Below are 15,737 nucleotides of genomic sequence, written 5' to 3' on the forward strand. Positions count from 1 at the left end.
AGCAGATGAGCATGCTACTTTAGGCACTTGGCTTTGTTTATGGAGATGTTGACTTGAATCGGGGGTGAGCAACCCAGATTAAAAGGTCTCAAAGCCCTCGAAGGGGCTGGATGCTGGGTGGGCAGAGAACATAGCCCGGGGCCCCTGGAACTGCCTGTGGGCCAGCAGAGCAATGCTTCCCTTGGCGTTCCTTTCCCCTCCGGCTCCCCATGGTAAGCAGTCTTTGGTTGGGGTGGTGCCCCCTATTTCCTGCAGCTTTCATGCTCAATGAGGACTGGGTACCGAGGGGCCCAGATCTCAGACACTTACAGTGGAAGCACTTTAGGAGACCCTGGATCCCCGCTTGTGAGGATGATAATAGCAACCAACATTATCGAGCAAGCCCTTTGTGGCTGTTCACTGTTCCACAGTCTCCCTCTCTGGGTGGGTAGATATCCCTCACCTCTTTCCCAGGTGCGGGAGAGAGGGGCCTGGTAGCCACCCCCCCCCCCCCCCCCGGCCCACCACTTCACTTCCAGGATATGTCGGAGCATAAATTGATTGCGGGTGTGAATGAGCTCTGGAAAATCTGCCTTGGCAAGTGAGTAGAAGACATGGTCATAAGTGCCATCTTCTGACAACATCACTGCTAACAGATTGGGGGAGTTCAACCTGGAGAGGAAAAGGAGGGGACCAGGGTCCACTCCCTTGATTAGAGACAGAGCCAGGGCAGAGGCAGGCCTAGTTCAGCACTCCCTGTGGGCTGCACAGTCCACAGTCTTCTGATCATGATTTTGCTCTCAGAATATCCAAATGGCCTGGGTAGCTTTGATATACATTAGTAGCCTAATGCAGCCTCGGGCCAGCCTCACTGTCTGTACTGTCTGGAAGGACTCGCCTCAGCCACCCTCTCATCGAGGCCCTTAGTACCATCAGTGAAGAGGGAGCAGGCAGTGGGGCAGCCCCTGGCCTGGGCCCAAGGCAGCCACTAGGGGGTGAGGTCCACCTAGGGCCCAGCAGCTGAATGGAAGGGTGGGCAAGCCAGTGGGGGCTTTGCTGCGCCCCTCCCTCTGAAAGCCGTGCTGTGGCTGAGTGCTGCAGAGGCCGTGGTAGTCCGGATGCGGACAGAGGGTGGAGGAGGCGACTGCCAGCCTGTCCCTTCTCAAACTCCATCTCCCACATTGTCCTTGGAGACCCCCTGGGATGAACGATTGCAAAATTAAATTGGTAGGGTGTTCAAACAAATGCTGCGTGAGAGAATCTGGGTTTACTAATAAGGAAAACTTCAAAACGGGCTTTATTCAGGGGGAAGGAAGCATTAATCAGGATTTTCTTCACTTACAACTGACAGAAGGCCTTCTCAGACTGGCTCAAGCCAAGAGCAGTGTTTATTACTCGCTTAACTGAAGAAGTTCCTGGTTTCAGGCACAGTAGGTCCGAGTGCCCTGGTGAGGTTTGATGGTGACTGTCCCTGCCACTTGCTCTGGTCTCTTCCTTCTTGGCTCTGCCCACGCTGCAGCAGGATGGGCCCCAGGCAGTGCCAGGCTTTGACCTGGAGGTCAGAGGAAGGGGCTCTTTCACATCCATCCCACCAGGACTCCTGGGCCCAGCTCTCTGGCTCTCTTGGGCCACGTGTTTGTCCCTGGTCAGGGGACTTGGTGCTCTGGGGCTTGGAACAAGGGGTCACCCTCCCTTGAGTCCCACGGATTGAGATAGCGGGGAGGTGCCCTGAACTTGCACTGACCTGGAGCAGGTGTGGGTTGTCCCAGCAGTGTGACGGTCGGCAGGGGCCCAGTGTACTGCTTCTGTCTGTTGCTGGCATTTCTCTAACCCAGTTAAGGGTTGACTTGGCTACCCCTAGGAATTAAGGTGGCAACAGGACATCCGGAAAGCAGGTGATTGATTTCACTGTGTGTCTCTTTGAAGTCCAAGTTTGCACAGGGAAAATGATGAGCCTGGGCCTGGCCTTGCCTGGTTGCAGATACACCACTGGTGAGAACTGCTTGCAGGCCTCCCTGCTTCCCAGGGCTCAGGATTTAGTCTGGGAGGTGCCCACAGATCTAAAAGACATACAGGCAGTTGAACATAATCCCTTTCTTTGTATGAGCCAAAATTCTAGCATTATTATAGCTGCTGGGTGTCCTGCAGAAAAACCCTTGTCATATGTGACTCTTGTAGGATTTTACCTCGCTGCCCAAATTCTAGGCCAGGTATCAGACTTCACATTTGCGTTAGTGCCCTTTTGTTCTTTTGACCCTTTCACAAGTGCCCGTTTGATCTTTGTAAGTCTTGACCCACTGTCTTTGAGGAAGTTGACCCTTCTTCCACACCCTGCCCCACTGAGTGCAGCAGAGACTGTCAGCCTCTTGGGAACCAGGGCCTAGGGCCCCTGCAGTGTGACTTCTTACCAGCCCTGTGTGGAGGGGCCGAGGGTGGCTGACAGTGTGGCTGGCATTGCTTTCCTCTCCTGACCGAGATCATCTACATTTGCCCCGGGTGTTCCGTGCAGTGCCCAGAGTTGATAGCCCCATTCTGACTAAGCATCTCATATGGAAGAGAAGGGGTTGTGGCTCCTTAAAGTCAGCAGCACATCCCAGTACAGCTGGAATTTGTCAGCTGTGCGGAGGCCGGCTCTCAAGTGTCACCAACACTTCTGAACCCAGATATCTGGCCCTTCACTGCGAAAAAGAAATACTAATAACAAAATTGTGTAATTTATAATTAAATGTAGACTTAGAGTTTATAAATAAAGATACAGATTTAATAAGATAATAAAATTAGAACAAAGCAAACCCCGGAGTCTAAGGCTGGAGGATTTCAGCAAGCCTAGTGGGCCAGTTGGTGGCCAGGGAAGGTAGTGGTGTCTCACCTGGTGGGTGAGTGTGAGAATGAGCCCTCTCCTCCTGTGGGGCTGGCCGATGCTAAGAACAGAGCAAGCACCGGAGAAGGCGGGCTGGCACGGGGACCCGTGCTCACTCTCCTCTACCTGTCACCGGTGAAGTTGTCTGGGGCTGGAGGTGCTTGTCTGCCAGATCCGTGATTATGAGTGTGTTTGTTACACTGGCAGCTGAGCGGCTGGAGGGGAGATGCTCAAACGGGACAGGGTGTGGTTCTCAGCTCCATCTGTACTTGGGGGTCATCTGGAGAACCTGACGAAGCTTCGGCCCCTGGGCCCAGTCCTAGATATTCCAGTTAACCTGGCCCAGGATGGGCCCAGGTGTGGTGGTTTTACAGCTCCGAGGAGGACCGTCAGGTGCAGCTGGGGTAGAGAAGCATGGGTGCAGACCAACAGGGTTGGCATCATCTCAAGCCTGTGGGAAATGCAGAATCTCCGGCCCATTCCAGACCTCCTGGTCCAAGTCAGCCTCATGACGAGATCCCAGGTGATTTGTGTGCACATCACTGCTTGCAGAGCAGCCTGGGGACATCCTGAAAGCATTAAGCCTGTCTCACAGTAGCCTAGAGATGAGGCAAATGAAGGGCAGGCTTACTGGTTGCTGGGTGCTACGGGGGCATCGTGGATGAGCACCACGGGCTTCCAGGAAGATCGTGTGGGAAGGGCTTCCGGGCAGAAGGGCCAGCCTGGGCGAGGATCTGAGGACGGAGCTAGCGTGGCATCTGTGGCAGTGCCGGGAATTTGGGCAGCTTGGTTTTGGGGGCCTGGCATGGAGGGCTGTGTGTGTGATGGATGGGCAAGAGCCACCCCTGTGAGGCCATGTTTTGTGAGTGGGGTCTGCCTTCCGGCTGCTCCAGAGATGCTGGCAGGCAGGGCGCTGTGCCTGCTCAGACGGTCCACAAACATATGGCCAGGGGCTTGGTGCTGAGGGTCACGTGCGGTGGATGAGGCTGCGTGGATGTAGGTCACCTCCTGCACTGTGTAGGAAACAAGAAACGCCCTACAAGACACACAACTGTGAGGCATCTGGAGATCAGAAGGGAGTTCTGAGAATCAGGGAGGGCTTCAGGAGGGAGGTGAGACTGATCTGGATCTTGAAGGATGGTGGAGATTCGATCAGACCTGTAAGGAGAGAGGGGAGGCAGGAAGTGGGGGGTGGCATGTGGGGAGGGACCAGTCCCCTTAGGTGAAAAGCCAAACAAGGTGATAAAAGAGCACACGTGCCAAGAAAACACTGTAGACCGTTTACTGCCAGCTAACAGGGTCAGATAAAGATGGTTCAGAGGAGGGACAGAGAGCTGCCAGCCGAGGTTGGCAGGAGAGATTTTCAAGAGATGTGAGATTTGAGTTGGCCTTGAAGGGCTGGGAAAGTCGGCAGTAGGAAGTGGGCTGACAGGAAGGACTCCGGAAGGAGCTCCAGGTGGAGGAGTCTGATCAGAAAACAGGTGGAGGAAGGAGAATGCAGGTGAGTGAGCAGAGGCCTGGGAAGAGGGCAGATGGAGGGTCCTCGACTGGAGGCCACTGAGGTGGAATCTGCACAAGCAGGGGGCAGGGAGGTGGCCGCTGGCAGCTAAAGGGCAGGACGACTGCGTGCCGAGGTTGCGGGGGGGGGGGGGGGGATGGGTGGTGATGTGGGTGCAGGGAGGCCTCAGGAGGTCTCCGGTCACTGGCGATTCAGGTAGAGAGGACCTGACATGGGTGGCCGAGGGAGCCTCTGCGTAGGCTGACCAAGGCGCCGGAGCCTGGCTGGGGGGAGCCCAGGAGCGTGGGAGAAGGGCGCCGCTCATTACGTGCTCTTGCAGACGAGACCTTGGCAGCGAGCCTTCTCTGTGAAGCAGCTGCTTGTTCAGGCTCCGTGAAAACCAGGGGCCAGTGATGCTGTCCAGAGCCCACGGCACCCCAGACCCCCCCGCACTGCTGACACGAAGACCTGGTCCCAAAACTTCAGATTGAGAGCTTGCATAAACGCAGCTAGAAAATAGTCTCCTTGCCCTGCCCCCCCCCCACACAAAAAGAGAACAGAACCCAGTCATCAGGAATAAGCGATTAGAAAATAGAATGAAAAAAAAAAAACACTTAGGGGTGAAACAAAAAAAAAAATGCAAAAACACCCAGGAATAAACGGAGTCCAGAAACCACAAAACTGCAGGCTATGAAAATCGTGTACGTAAGAGTCCCGTCCTGGCTTTCTAATCTGTGGGGTCAGCTGATGCTTTCTCCCTCAAAATATAAACCGATGCTCTGTGTTTTAGGTTTTGGGGGTGAAATATATGACAGTTGTTCTAAATGTCGCTTGGAGAAATGGAAAGCAGGGCCGGACGATTTTTCAAAAGAAAAATACTGAAAGGAGTCTTGCTTTACATATGAACATGTAATGCAAAGATTTGCTGCCTGCGATCTGTCAGGCAAAGTCCTTTTTAAAAGGTTAGGTTGGAAACAACAACGTCAAAGTCAAAACATGTTCTTTGTATGTCTGCGCAGCAGGGACGTGCGAGCTTCCTGTTTCCTCTTTGTAATGGCAGCAGAGACAGCGTGTTTCAAATGGGGGAAATAAATATTCAGTCTCTGGGTTTGGACCGCTAATAAAGCAATACAGATAATTCCTTCCATTGGCAAGTTCATCGTCGTAATGATATTTTGGGTTGCTGTATTATTTTTTTTAGGATTACCTATCCCTTTGCGTGCTCCAGTTCAAAGGAAAAGCAGTCCTTTGGAATTTCTCAAGCTCTTGGAGGAATACATTTAGTTTTTCTAAATTAAATCCTACTCTTTTGAAAACTTATAACCACGTGTCATAAAACTCAACCACGTGGCTGAGACAGCCAGTTATTAGGTGAGATCTTTGAAGTTCATGATGTCTTGTAGTTTCGGGGAGAGGAGACAGAAAGGATGGACCCTTATGTTTGGTTGCTAGCCTTCCCCACGTCACTGAAGAAACGGGTTACCCTTCATTAACCAGGATCGTAGGTTATCCAGAAACTCTTCCCCTCTTGGGCTGCTTCAGTTAACTGAAAATTAGCTCTCTTCTCAGGTCAGTAGAAGATGATGACGATTGTGAACATTTACTGAGCACCTGTTCTGTGACCGCCGTTGTTGTGAGAATTTTCCAGTTTACCGGCACCACACACTGGTGAATGCTGCCTGTTTCTGAAATGGGGAAAGTGAGTCACAGAGGGTTTGAGTAGCTTGCCCAAGGTCACAGAATGAGGAAGTGGCAGGCCCAGGATTTGAATCCACACAGCCCGACTCTGGAAGTTTCTCCATCAACCACTCCCTATGCTTCCTTCCTTTCTCTGTTTTATTAGTAATCTTGGCCCCTCTGTCGATCATTTGATTTTTTTTTTCTAGTCTCTAGAACAGATGGATGGACCTTTGATACGTGATTTAGCACTGAGCACAGAGGGAATGACCAGAAGCAGCATGGCCCTAGTGTGACCTTCCACAAAACACCTGTAGTGTGGGGCGGAGCCTTGCCAGTGTGGATGGTCATATTGTCCTCTGTCTCCGCCTCCCTCTCCTGAACCCAGGCCTGAGTCCAGTCAGGGTGGCAGGCAGCCCCCTACCCTCTCTGGATCTTAGAGGCCAGGGAGGCAGTTCTGAGGCTCCTTCCTGGCTCTGTCCCCTTTGCCTCCACTCACCGCCCCACCCCCGCACTTAGCCAGGAAGCACTTTGTGAACCATCCCAGTAGGCTCCACTGGCATCACTTCTGGAAACATCTTCCAGCTGTCCCTCTTCCCTCACTCTTGTCCGCACTTATTGCGGACAGAGGCGTGCCTTGTGCCCCCAGTGAGGAATCATAGCGGACGTGCCCTGTAATTGCATTAGGATAATCTATCCCGGCCAGAGAGCCCCCACCGTGGGCCTGGCTCTGATGACCAGTGGGGTCTATTAGGGCCTGGAGCCTGGCCAGAGGCCACATTATAGCTCACTTACGCACTATGGATTTGTCTCGGACTCCTTAATGAGGCCAGGGACTTGGTTTTCCTGCACATGTTTGCTTATTTTCCTGCTCTAACAGGCTGCCAGCCTGCGGGGCTGTATAAAATGTTCACTAATAGCTCGTGATTCAGGGGGTTGGCATTTCTCACAGTCACCACGGCTTGGCGGCCGTTTTCCTCCAATGCTCTCGAAATAACCAGAGAACGCTCTACCCTTTTCTTAAAGTTGTAGGAGTCTGTTCCCTAAAAATGTTCTTTTTAGAGCTTTTGAGGAAATTTCTGGCGTCTCCTCGGCAGAGTTTGTTTGTGCCTCTGTCCTTTGAGTCCTGTGAGCTGTGTTGGCACAGGGCAGGACTCTGTGTGTGTCAGGAGAGGTGTCTGTTAATTAAGGTGTGAATTAAATGACAGTCCCTCAACTGTGCCTGTAAGACTCTGTGCTGGACACTCGGGCGGAGAAGGTGACACATCGCTTTGCCTTCCGGGAGCCAGCCATTGAGAGGACGACCGAGTTCTTCCCCGGAAGAAGCTTCATTGTGGGAGAGCCCTGGAGGGGCGTTTTGATGGAAGTCACCAGAAGATGTTGAATATACTTTCATTGATACGTTCTGGAGGGTCTGTCTGCCGGATTTGTTCTTTTGAAAGTGTGTGTGAAATACTGATGTGTTAGGCCTGGCAGGAAGGTCTAAGCAGCTTGCAGGGATGATGGGCGCCTGGGCTCCATCGACCCTCCCCACTGGTGAGCTGTGTGCCTTTGGACAAGATACTCTGCCTGCACTTCAGTGTTCTTACCTCTGAGCCGGATGCTTATTGTTGGCCCTGTGTGGGGCGGGATGGGGGGTGCTAGGAGGGCTTCATGAGGGTCAGAGCCACGCTCGGTGTGCAGACTTAGCCAGGGCCGGTGACCAGCACGTGACCACACAGACCCCCTCAGGTGACTGGTGCCCGCTCCTCGGTAACCGTAGCCTCCCCCTCAGGGTCCTGAACTCAGTCAGAGTTTCGTGATGGTTGGATTTCCTGAGAGAGGAACAAAAGCATTCTCTCTGAGGGATGGGGGAAGCTATTTCTATCCCCCAGGGGATTTTCTTTATCCCGAACACCCCCAGCCCCCTGCCCTGCCTTGTCACTGAGTTCTCTGCTGACCCGGACTCCTCCTGGAACCTAAAACGCTTGGTCATGAGGATGTGGGATTAACGGGTTGGTGTCCCGTTTCCTGGCTCCTGCCCCGAGTGGACGGGCTGGGGCTCTGGACTGGGCCCCTCATCTTCCTGAGTGAGTACCTCAGTCCCTGCTTTGGTGGCAGACCCCCTCCCCTGCCGTATACACCTTGAGTGGGATCCCGTTCGCCCTTGTCTTTGCTTTTTTCCTCTGAAGGGGGGGGGGGCTCTTCCTTGGCCATCCCCCACCTGCCCACGGGGTTCTCGCACTTATGGGGATCACCACATTTGAATCGGTGGAAATAGAACTTGGCGCTGGTTTGCCTGAACCACTGAGTCCCTGCTCGGATCTGGCATCTCTCGTCCGTTTTTGTGCCCAGCTCCCAGTGGTAATATCAGTATTTCCAAGTGGGCCCAGCTTCTGGTTGCCCTTTGCCATATACAGTGTGTTTCTTGGAACTGACGTTAGTGACTTCACACATTGCTCTAGCAACCAAGACAACTGTTGTGGCCGCAGCGGCCAGCGTCCTCGGGGTCTCTCTGAGTGACGGACATCCCGGTGCTGACCTGTCCCAGCACGCCGGGTGTTTCGGGCCCAGAGCCTGACACCCCGTTCTCCCCCAGGGCTCTGAGTTGTGTGCGTGAATGACAGCTTACTGAAGACACCACAGTTTTAGACTTCTGGATGTGGCCAAAGGAATCACCCGATCAAGTGCCTTTTGCTGTTTCATTAAAGGAAAGACCAGGATGCTTCTCTGGATGACACGGTGGAGAGGTGGTCTGCAGCCTGTCCTTTTCCTCTTCTACCTGCCTGCTTTCCATCTCTTGTTTTCCCTTTTCTCCCAGTGTAAAAACCATAAATGCATTCTGGCTGCCTTATTTACAAACCAGTGTCAGGCCTTGCTCTGCTCTTAGTCGACCCCCAACGTGTGACTCCAGAAAGACCCCTGTGGGAGTTATGATTATTCTGGGGCCCTTTAGCCCTGGGGAGATCTGCCGTGCATGGGCCTGTCCCCGCTTCCCAGACAAGCCAGACCCCTGATCCCCATTCCTAGGCCCACATCTCTCTTCTCCTTTTCCTTGTCCTGGGCTTGGAAGGGCTTTCTAGAATGTCTGTAGCCCTCACCCCACATTATGTTCATTGCTCTATCCAGCCAGGCCCACTGAGGTGGGCTTCGATCCCTGTGGTGCAGTATCTTCAGACACAAGTCCTGTGACACTGGGACACTGTGGTCATGGACCAGATACTACATACTATGGCTTACAGTAGCACTTCTCACTCTTTCATTTCCTGATGAATTTTTTTTAAATTTTTACAGAGCCTTACTAGAAGGAGAAAGTAATCCAGAGATACTGATCTTGACTGAGCGCATCGAAAACGTGCCACAAGGTAAATACAAGAAAGGCTAAATATTTAATTGTAGGGTGTTTTCTATATGAACAGGTTGATTCCATGGTTAAATAGTAAGGCATCATTTGTCAGGAAGAATTTGGGATTAGGTATGATTTTTTTTTTTTTTTCAGATAAGTGTCATTCATGCCTCTCTTAAGTACCAGCCAGATTTTATTTGATAGGCTGTGGTTTAAATAGCAATGTAAGTGTGAATGCATGGGACAGTGTTTAGTAAGCTCATTTATTCATCTAGCCAATACTTTGGGAGCGTTTCCTGCCCAGTGTGGTGAGTGGGGAGGAGGGGGGTGCTGATGGAGAGGCGGGAAGGGTGAAGGGCGAGAAGACAGTGGACGTGGACTTGTTTGTCATACCCTTCAGAAGGAACACCCTTTACGGACCAAAGACTTACAGGTTGTTTTTTTTCCCCCCACCACTTCTGGATATATATCTTGTTTTATTTTTTATTTATTTTTTTTCCCTTTTATTTTTTGATTTTTTTTTTCAATATGAAATTTATCGTCAAATTGGTTTCCATACAACACCCAGTGCTCATCCCAACACGTGCCCTCCTCAATACATGTCACCACCCCTCCCCCTCCCCCTCCCCCCCATCAACCCTCAGTTTGTTCTCAGTATTTAAGAGTCTCTTATGGTTTGCCTCCTTCCCTCTCTGTAACTTTTTTTTCCCCCTTCCCCTCCCCCCGGTCTTTTGTTAAGTTTCTTAGGATCGACATATGAGTGAAAACATATGGTATCTGTCTTTCTCTGCCTGTCTTATTTCACTTAGCATAACACTTTCCAGTTCCATCCACGTTGCTACAAAAAGCCATATTTCATTCTTTCTCATTGCCACGTAGTATTCCATTCTGTATATAAACCACAATTTCTTTATCCATTCATCAGTTGATGGACCTTTAGGCTCTTTCCATAATTTGGCTATTATTGAGAGTGCTGCTATAAACATTGGGGTACAAGTGCCCCTATGCATCAGCACTCCTGTATCCCTTGGGGAAATTCCTAGCAGTGCTATTGCTGGGTCATAGGGTAGATCTTACAGTTTTAACACAAGTATCAGGAGGTATTACTTTGTACAGCAAGTAGTCTGCTCTCTGGAACTCGCTGGCCCATGGGGGCAGAGGTGGGAACGGTTATACCATTTGTATTACTGAGCTGCATTGGCCCGGGCAGCTCAGATTGACATGGGTAGCAGGTGTCACTGGGTGCCCTAAGGTCTGTCTTGATTGAGGCCAAAAGCCACAGAATAAAGGTCATATTTCCTGTAGCTACGGAACCAATGAACAGGTTAGTGTTCACTAGAAAGACCCTAAGAAACCTGCAGGATAACTTTAAAAAGGAAAAAAAAAAAAAGCTTAAAAGCCGTATAGAATCTTAAAGGGCTTTCTGGCTAAGCAAGGCAGATTAAATTACTTACAGTATGTTTAGTATATACCTTATTCAGCAGAGTTTCGGTCTGCATGAGTATTACCATATTCAAAATCATGGCAAATTGGGAATGCATATATTTGGTACATCTGTCAGGAGAATATTTAGTTAACTGCCAGTCTGGATAGATGGCATATTAAAAAAAAAACCAATAGTTTCCATCTTTATTTTTCAAAAACAGGCAATTCACAGATTTGAAAGGTCACTGATTCAGAACAATAATTTTGGTTTCAGGTGTCTATGACTGGTAGGAATTGGGTCTTAGACAATATCCAGTAAGTTTACTTACTGATTTTGAGAGTAAGGTTGAAAAAAAGCAAAGATGTTATTCGCCAGATTTCAAGATTTACTTCAGTCACTTAGATTTTTTACGTGAGGCTATTTAAGTCTGAAAGTCCATCACATCACTTAGAAGGGAGAGAGGAGAAAAGGGCTGGGGCCACACTTTGAGGAGAACCACCAGTTGAGGGCCAGGGCTTGCTAATCTTTGACTAGCTGAGTTCTTGGAGCCTAGGGAGAACTCAGCAGGAGGGTTACTGGGGGCCTCTGTTAACTTGTTTCATTCACTGATTGTTTCATCTGGCTTGTTAAAGGATACAGAGACAGTATTTGTAAACTAAATCTATTTTAGCAGTTATGGATTAGGCTAAAAGAAAGTAGCATTAGAATAAAGAGGACCAATTGTGAACTCTTTTAATAGGCTTTGAGTTTCCAGATAGTTGTGTGTCCTGTGTGATATACATGCAGTTAACTGTTCACTGAATAAATGTACGGATGTGTTCTTAGTGAATTTATCAATACTTATGAATACACTTATGTTTCTTTTGTAATAGTGTATAGAATAATTCTGGCCACTTGCCCACACTCGGTTGACAGCCTAAAACCAGTCTGTCATCTTCCATATTTCTTGGTGAACCTTAATTAAAGACCAGATGGTTCTTGCAGTTTCCCAGGGATTCATCTTCTGGGGCTTCTCTGTTTAAGATCAGTATATTGACCTGAAAGGATGAATCTTGGAGAAAATGTCCTGGCCTGGTCTTTCTCTTGTACCCTGAGCTCTGTCCTAAAGAGGCCCCTGGCTTTGGCTGATGTGACAGGGAGATCAAGGGTGGAGAGTGGGCTTTGCTAGGCTCAGCCGGATGGGGTGTGGTGGGCACAAGGGGGCGCTCTCAGGGTGGACGGTGCTCTTGACCACATTCTAACCCACCAGCTGCTATGCCTGAGAGCAGGTACCCACCTGGAGTTTGGACATCCCCGAGGGTAAGCACCCTCTGTGGACCATCCGGAGCAAAGCAAGAAGCCCAGGATCAGGACGTTAAAACAGACCGTAGTGTTGGTGACTGGTCAGCTTCCTGCTCTGGCTCCCTTTCAAATGGACAGTTTGTAAAGAAACAAAATAGAAGTATAAAAATAGAAGAAGCCAGGGAGCTTTAGAAAAAGTTAACCTCGTCAATACTTGTTGGCCCAACATGGAAACCAGTGACAAATCAGAGCATATTAAATGGGGGAGAGAGAATGCCAGTTAGCGTGGAGTGATCTCGTACTTTGTAATTATGAAGCTCTCTTCTGCACGGAAATAAGTAAAATAAACTCAGGCTGTCAACAAAGCAGCAATGCATGTTTCCAAACTGTCATGGTACTGTGAAATTTAATCCACAGAGACTAGCACCCAGCCTCTCGAATGCACACGCCGAGCTGCGCGAGCTCACGTTTGCTGATGTTTGTGAAGGTGGATGATATTTGAAGATCCACAACGAGAGCAAAGTGTTGTGCTGTGGCATGCATGGCGCTACATTTTATTGTAACAGGTTTTTTTTTTTTAAACTACCAAAATCAATGATTTTGGGGGTGGAAAGTAGCTCATTTGTAAATGCCCTTTCTGCCATAATAGTTTGTATTTATGATGATGGGATGGGATTTGACCTGTAGTGATGCCTTTAAGATGAGAGAGGTAATGATGACTGTCGTTTTCTGCAGAGTTCAGAAAAACATCCTATCAGTATGCCAGCACGGTGCTGCAGAGGGAAAATGAACGAAATCTGTTTCCCAGGCGGAAAGCACCTCCGGCCAGCTTCAGCCACAGCCTGGCGCAGCGCTCTCACCTGTCGGCAAAGCCCGGAGCTCGGCCCGCCGTCCCAGGTGCTGCGGGCAGTGGCTTCCTAGGCTCGGGATATTCTTCCCTAACCACTACCCGGTGGGAGAAAACTGATGGCAAAACTGCCGACTCTCAGGAAAAACCTGCCAACAGCCAAGCCAGCGTCAGAACTTTCTCTCCAGTGCCCGGTCTTTTAAGGGATACTGAGGCTCCAGCGAAAACATTCCCCGAAAGACCGAGAACCGCGGGTACAAAGGCCGCCTCTGCTAATGTAGCCAAAGAGCCCGCCCTTGCCCAAAAGCCCTATCGGGACAGTGTGTCGGCAGGTGCTTCCAAAAGCACGTGGTCAAGTGAGAGAACCGTCCTTGTGGAAAAGAAGACGGGGGCTAACGTCACGAGAGAGCAGGAGAGAAACAGGCCAGGTGCCATCCAAACAAAGTGGGAAGAGAAGGTGTTTGATTCCAAAGAGAAGGCTTCAGAGGAGAGGAATCTAAGGTGGGAAGAGCTGACAAAGTTAGATAAAGAAGCAAGAAAAAGAGAAAGCCAGCAAATGAGGGAAAAGGAGAGAGGGAAGGAGTCGGCGAAGGAGAAGAGTGTTCGAGAAAGAGAGGTACCGATCAGTCTAGAAGTCTCCCAGGATAGCACACCAGGGGTGGCCCCGAAAGGTTTGCAGACTCCCCTCCAGGGGGATGCTCGTGACGGTGCAGGCAGAGGCATGGAAAAGAGGGAGGCCAGGTTCAGGCTGGACCGCGGCGACACCACCAGCTCCCCGAAGGGCGACTCCACGACCGAAACCATAGCCGAAAACATCGTCTCCAGTATCCTGAAGCAGTTTACCCAGTCTCCTGATACAGAGACATCTGCTAATTCTTTTCCGGACACGAAGGTCACTTACATGGACAGGAAGGAGCTTCCCGGCGACAGGAAAACAAAGACTGAGATAGTCGTGGAGTCGAAACTGACCGAAGAGGTGGATATTTCAGACGAGGCTGGCCTGGACTATCTTCTGAGCAAGGATGTTAAGGAGGTGGACCTGAAAGGAAAATCGGCTGAGCGGATGATAGGAGACATAATCAACCTTGGTCTGAAAGGAAGAGAGGGGAGGGCAAGGGTGGTCAACGTGGAGATCATTGAGGAGCCCGTGAGCTATGTCGCTGGTGAGAAGGCGGATGAGTTTTCTACCCCCTTCGAAGTGGAGGAGGTTGATGATGTGTCTCCGGGCTCCAAGGGGCTGGCTGAGGAGGAAGAAGGTTATGGAGACACAGACGTCATGTTCTCGGGCAATCAGCATAAAAAGACCAAGCGGCCCCAAGACAACGTAACTCACGTTGAAGAAGTAATGGAGGCGGGTGACTCAGAGGGAGAGCAGAGTTATTTTGTGTCGACCCCAGATGAGCACCCTGCGGGGCAGGACAGAGACGAGGGCTCGGTGTATGGGCAGATCCACATTGAAGAAGAGTCCACCATCAGGTACTCTTGGCAAGATGAAATCGTGCCAGGGACTCGGAGAAGAATAAAGACGGATGATGGGCTGGGGGAGAAGGTGGTGAAGCCGTTGGACATCTCAGAACCTTCTGTGGAGGAGGAGGAGGTGGGTTATACTCACTGGAAGGAACAAGCTAGAAGTGGTGAATTTCATGCTGAGCCCACAGTCATCGAGAAGGAGATTAAGATACCACCTGAGTTCCACACGTCCATTAAGGGATCCTTCAAGGAGCCCAGACACCAGCTGGTGGAGGTTATCGGGCAGCTGGAAGAGAGCCTTCCGGAGCGCATGAAGGAAGAGCTGTCTGCTCTCACCAGAGAGGGTCAGGGCGGGCCCGAGAACGTTTCGGTCGACGTAAAGAAAGTCCACACCTCCGGGGGTAGGTCCGTGACCTTGGTTGCCGAAGTCAACCTCTCGAGAACCGTGGATGCCGATCAGTTAGACCTGGAGGAGCTGAGCAAAGACGAAGCCAGTGAAATCGAGAAAACCGTGGAGTCAGTGGTACGAGACAGTTTGGCCAGGCGGCACAGCCCGGCGCCTGGAAGCCCAGACGGGGAGACCGCAGAGGAGCCCCCGGCTGCCGGCTTTCGCTTCAAGCGCTGGGCCACCCAGGAACTGTACCGCCCCGGCGGTGAGGAGGGCGATGCCAGCCGGGCCTCTCAGGGCACAGAGCAGGTCGCTTCCCCGGGTCCGGTGTCAGCCACAGTAGAAGTCACCAGCCCGAGGGGCTTTGCCCAGTCACACGTGGTAGAGGACGTAAGCCGGTCTGTCAGGCGTGTTAAAGTAGACCCCACTGGGATTTGGAGGACTGAGCAAGTCTCACGAGAAGGACCCACTGCACAAGTGGTGGAGGTAAGTGGGGAAGGGGACCTAAGTCCGGCCCTGAGCTCGCCAGGAGCCACCTGGTCTGTGAGGCACTTCACCCTGAGCCCTGATCAAAGTCAAGTGTCCCAGGAAGTCTTCTTCCAAAGGTCTGTCCCTGCCTTTCGGGAGGCAGGGGGCACAGAAGAGCCTGGCCTGATAGAGCTGTCCACAGATATGGACACAGCGGGGAGGCGCAGTGTGTTTGGCTCCGAACAATTTCATGCTAAAAGGGAAATTGCTTTTCAGGGCCCCATTTCTGGGTCGGGGAAGGTTGGCGATTATTTTCAAACAGAAGAGTCAGTACCCAGACTTCTGTAAAGGACCTTCAGGTGGGCCCCAGAGAGGGGTTCGGGGAGCAGATCCAGCTCAGAGCCCCCCTTTCAGACAGAAGAGTGTTGAGTATCAGGGAAGCTTCCGTGAGCACTGAAGAGTGGTCAGGGGATGGCACATCCGTCAGGCAGGTCACGGTCCGGGCTCAGCAGCATCAG

The 15,737-nt window shown here is 51.1% G+C and overlaps 1 protein-coding gene across 1 annotated transcript in view; it reads left to right on the forward strand.

The window, feature by feature from the left end:
• The window catches only part of SYNM (synemin), a 28,344-nt gene that overhangs the window by 8,921 nt on the left and 3,686 nt on the right, over positions 1-15,737 (forward strand). Inside the window, exons 3-4 of the mRNA XM_023254969.2 lie at positions 9,288-9,358; positions 12,782-15,237. Of these exons, the coding sequence (XP_023110737.2) occupies positions 9,288-9,358; positions 12,782-15,237 (2,527 nt within the window). The remainder of the gene's footprint in view (positions 1-9,287; positions 9,359-12,781; positions 15,238-15,737) is intronic.

This window comes from Felis catus, chromosome B3 (assembly GCF_018350175.1).
Source record: "Felis catus isolate Fca126 chromosome B3, F.catus_Fca126_mat1.0, whole genome shotgun sequence".
Lineage (NCBI taxonomy): Eukaryota > Metazoa > Chordata > Mammalia > Carnivora > Felidae > Felis > Felis catus.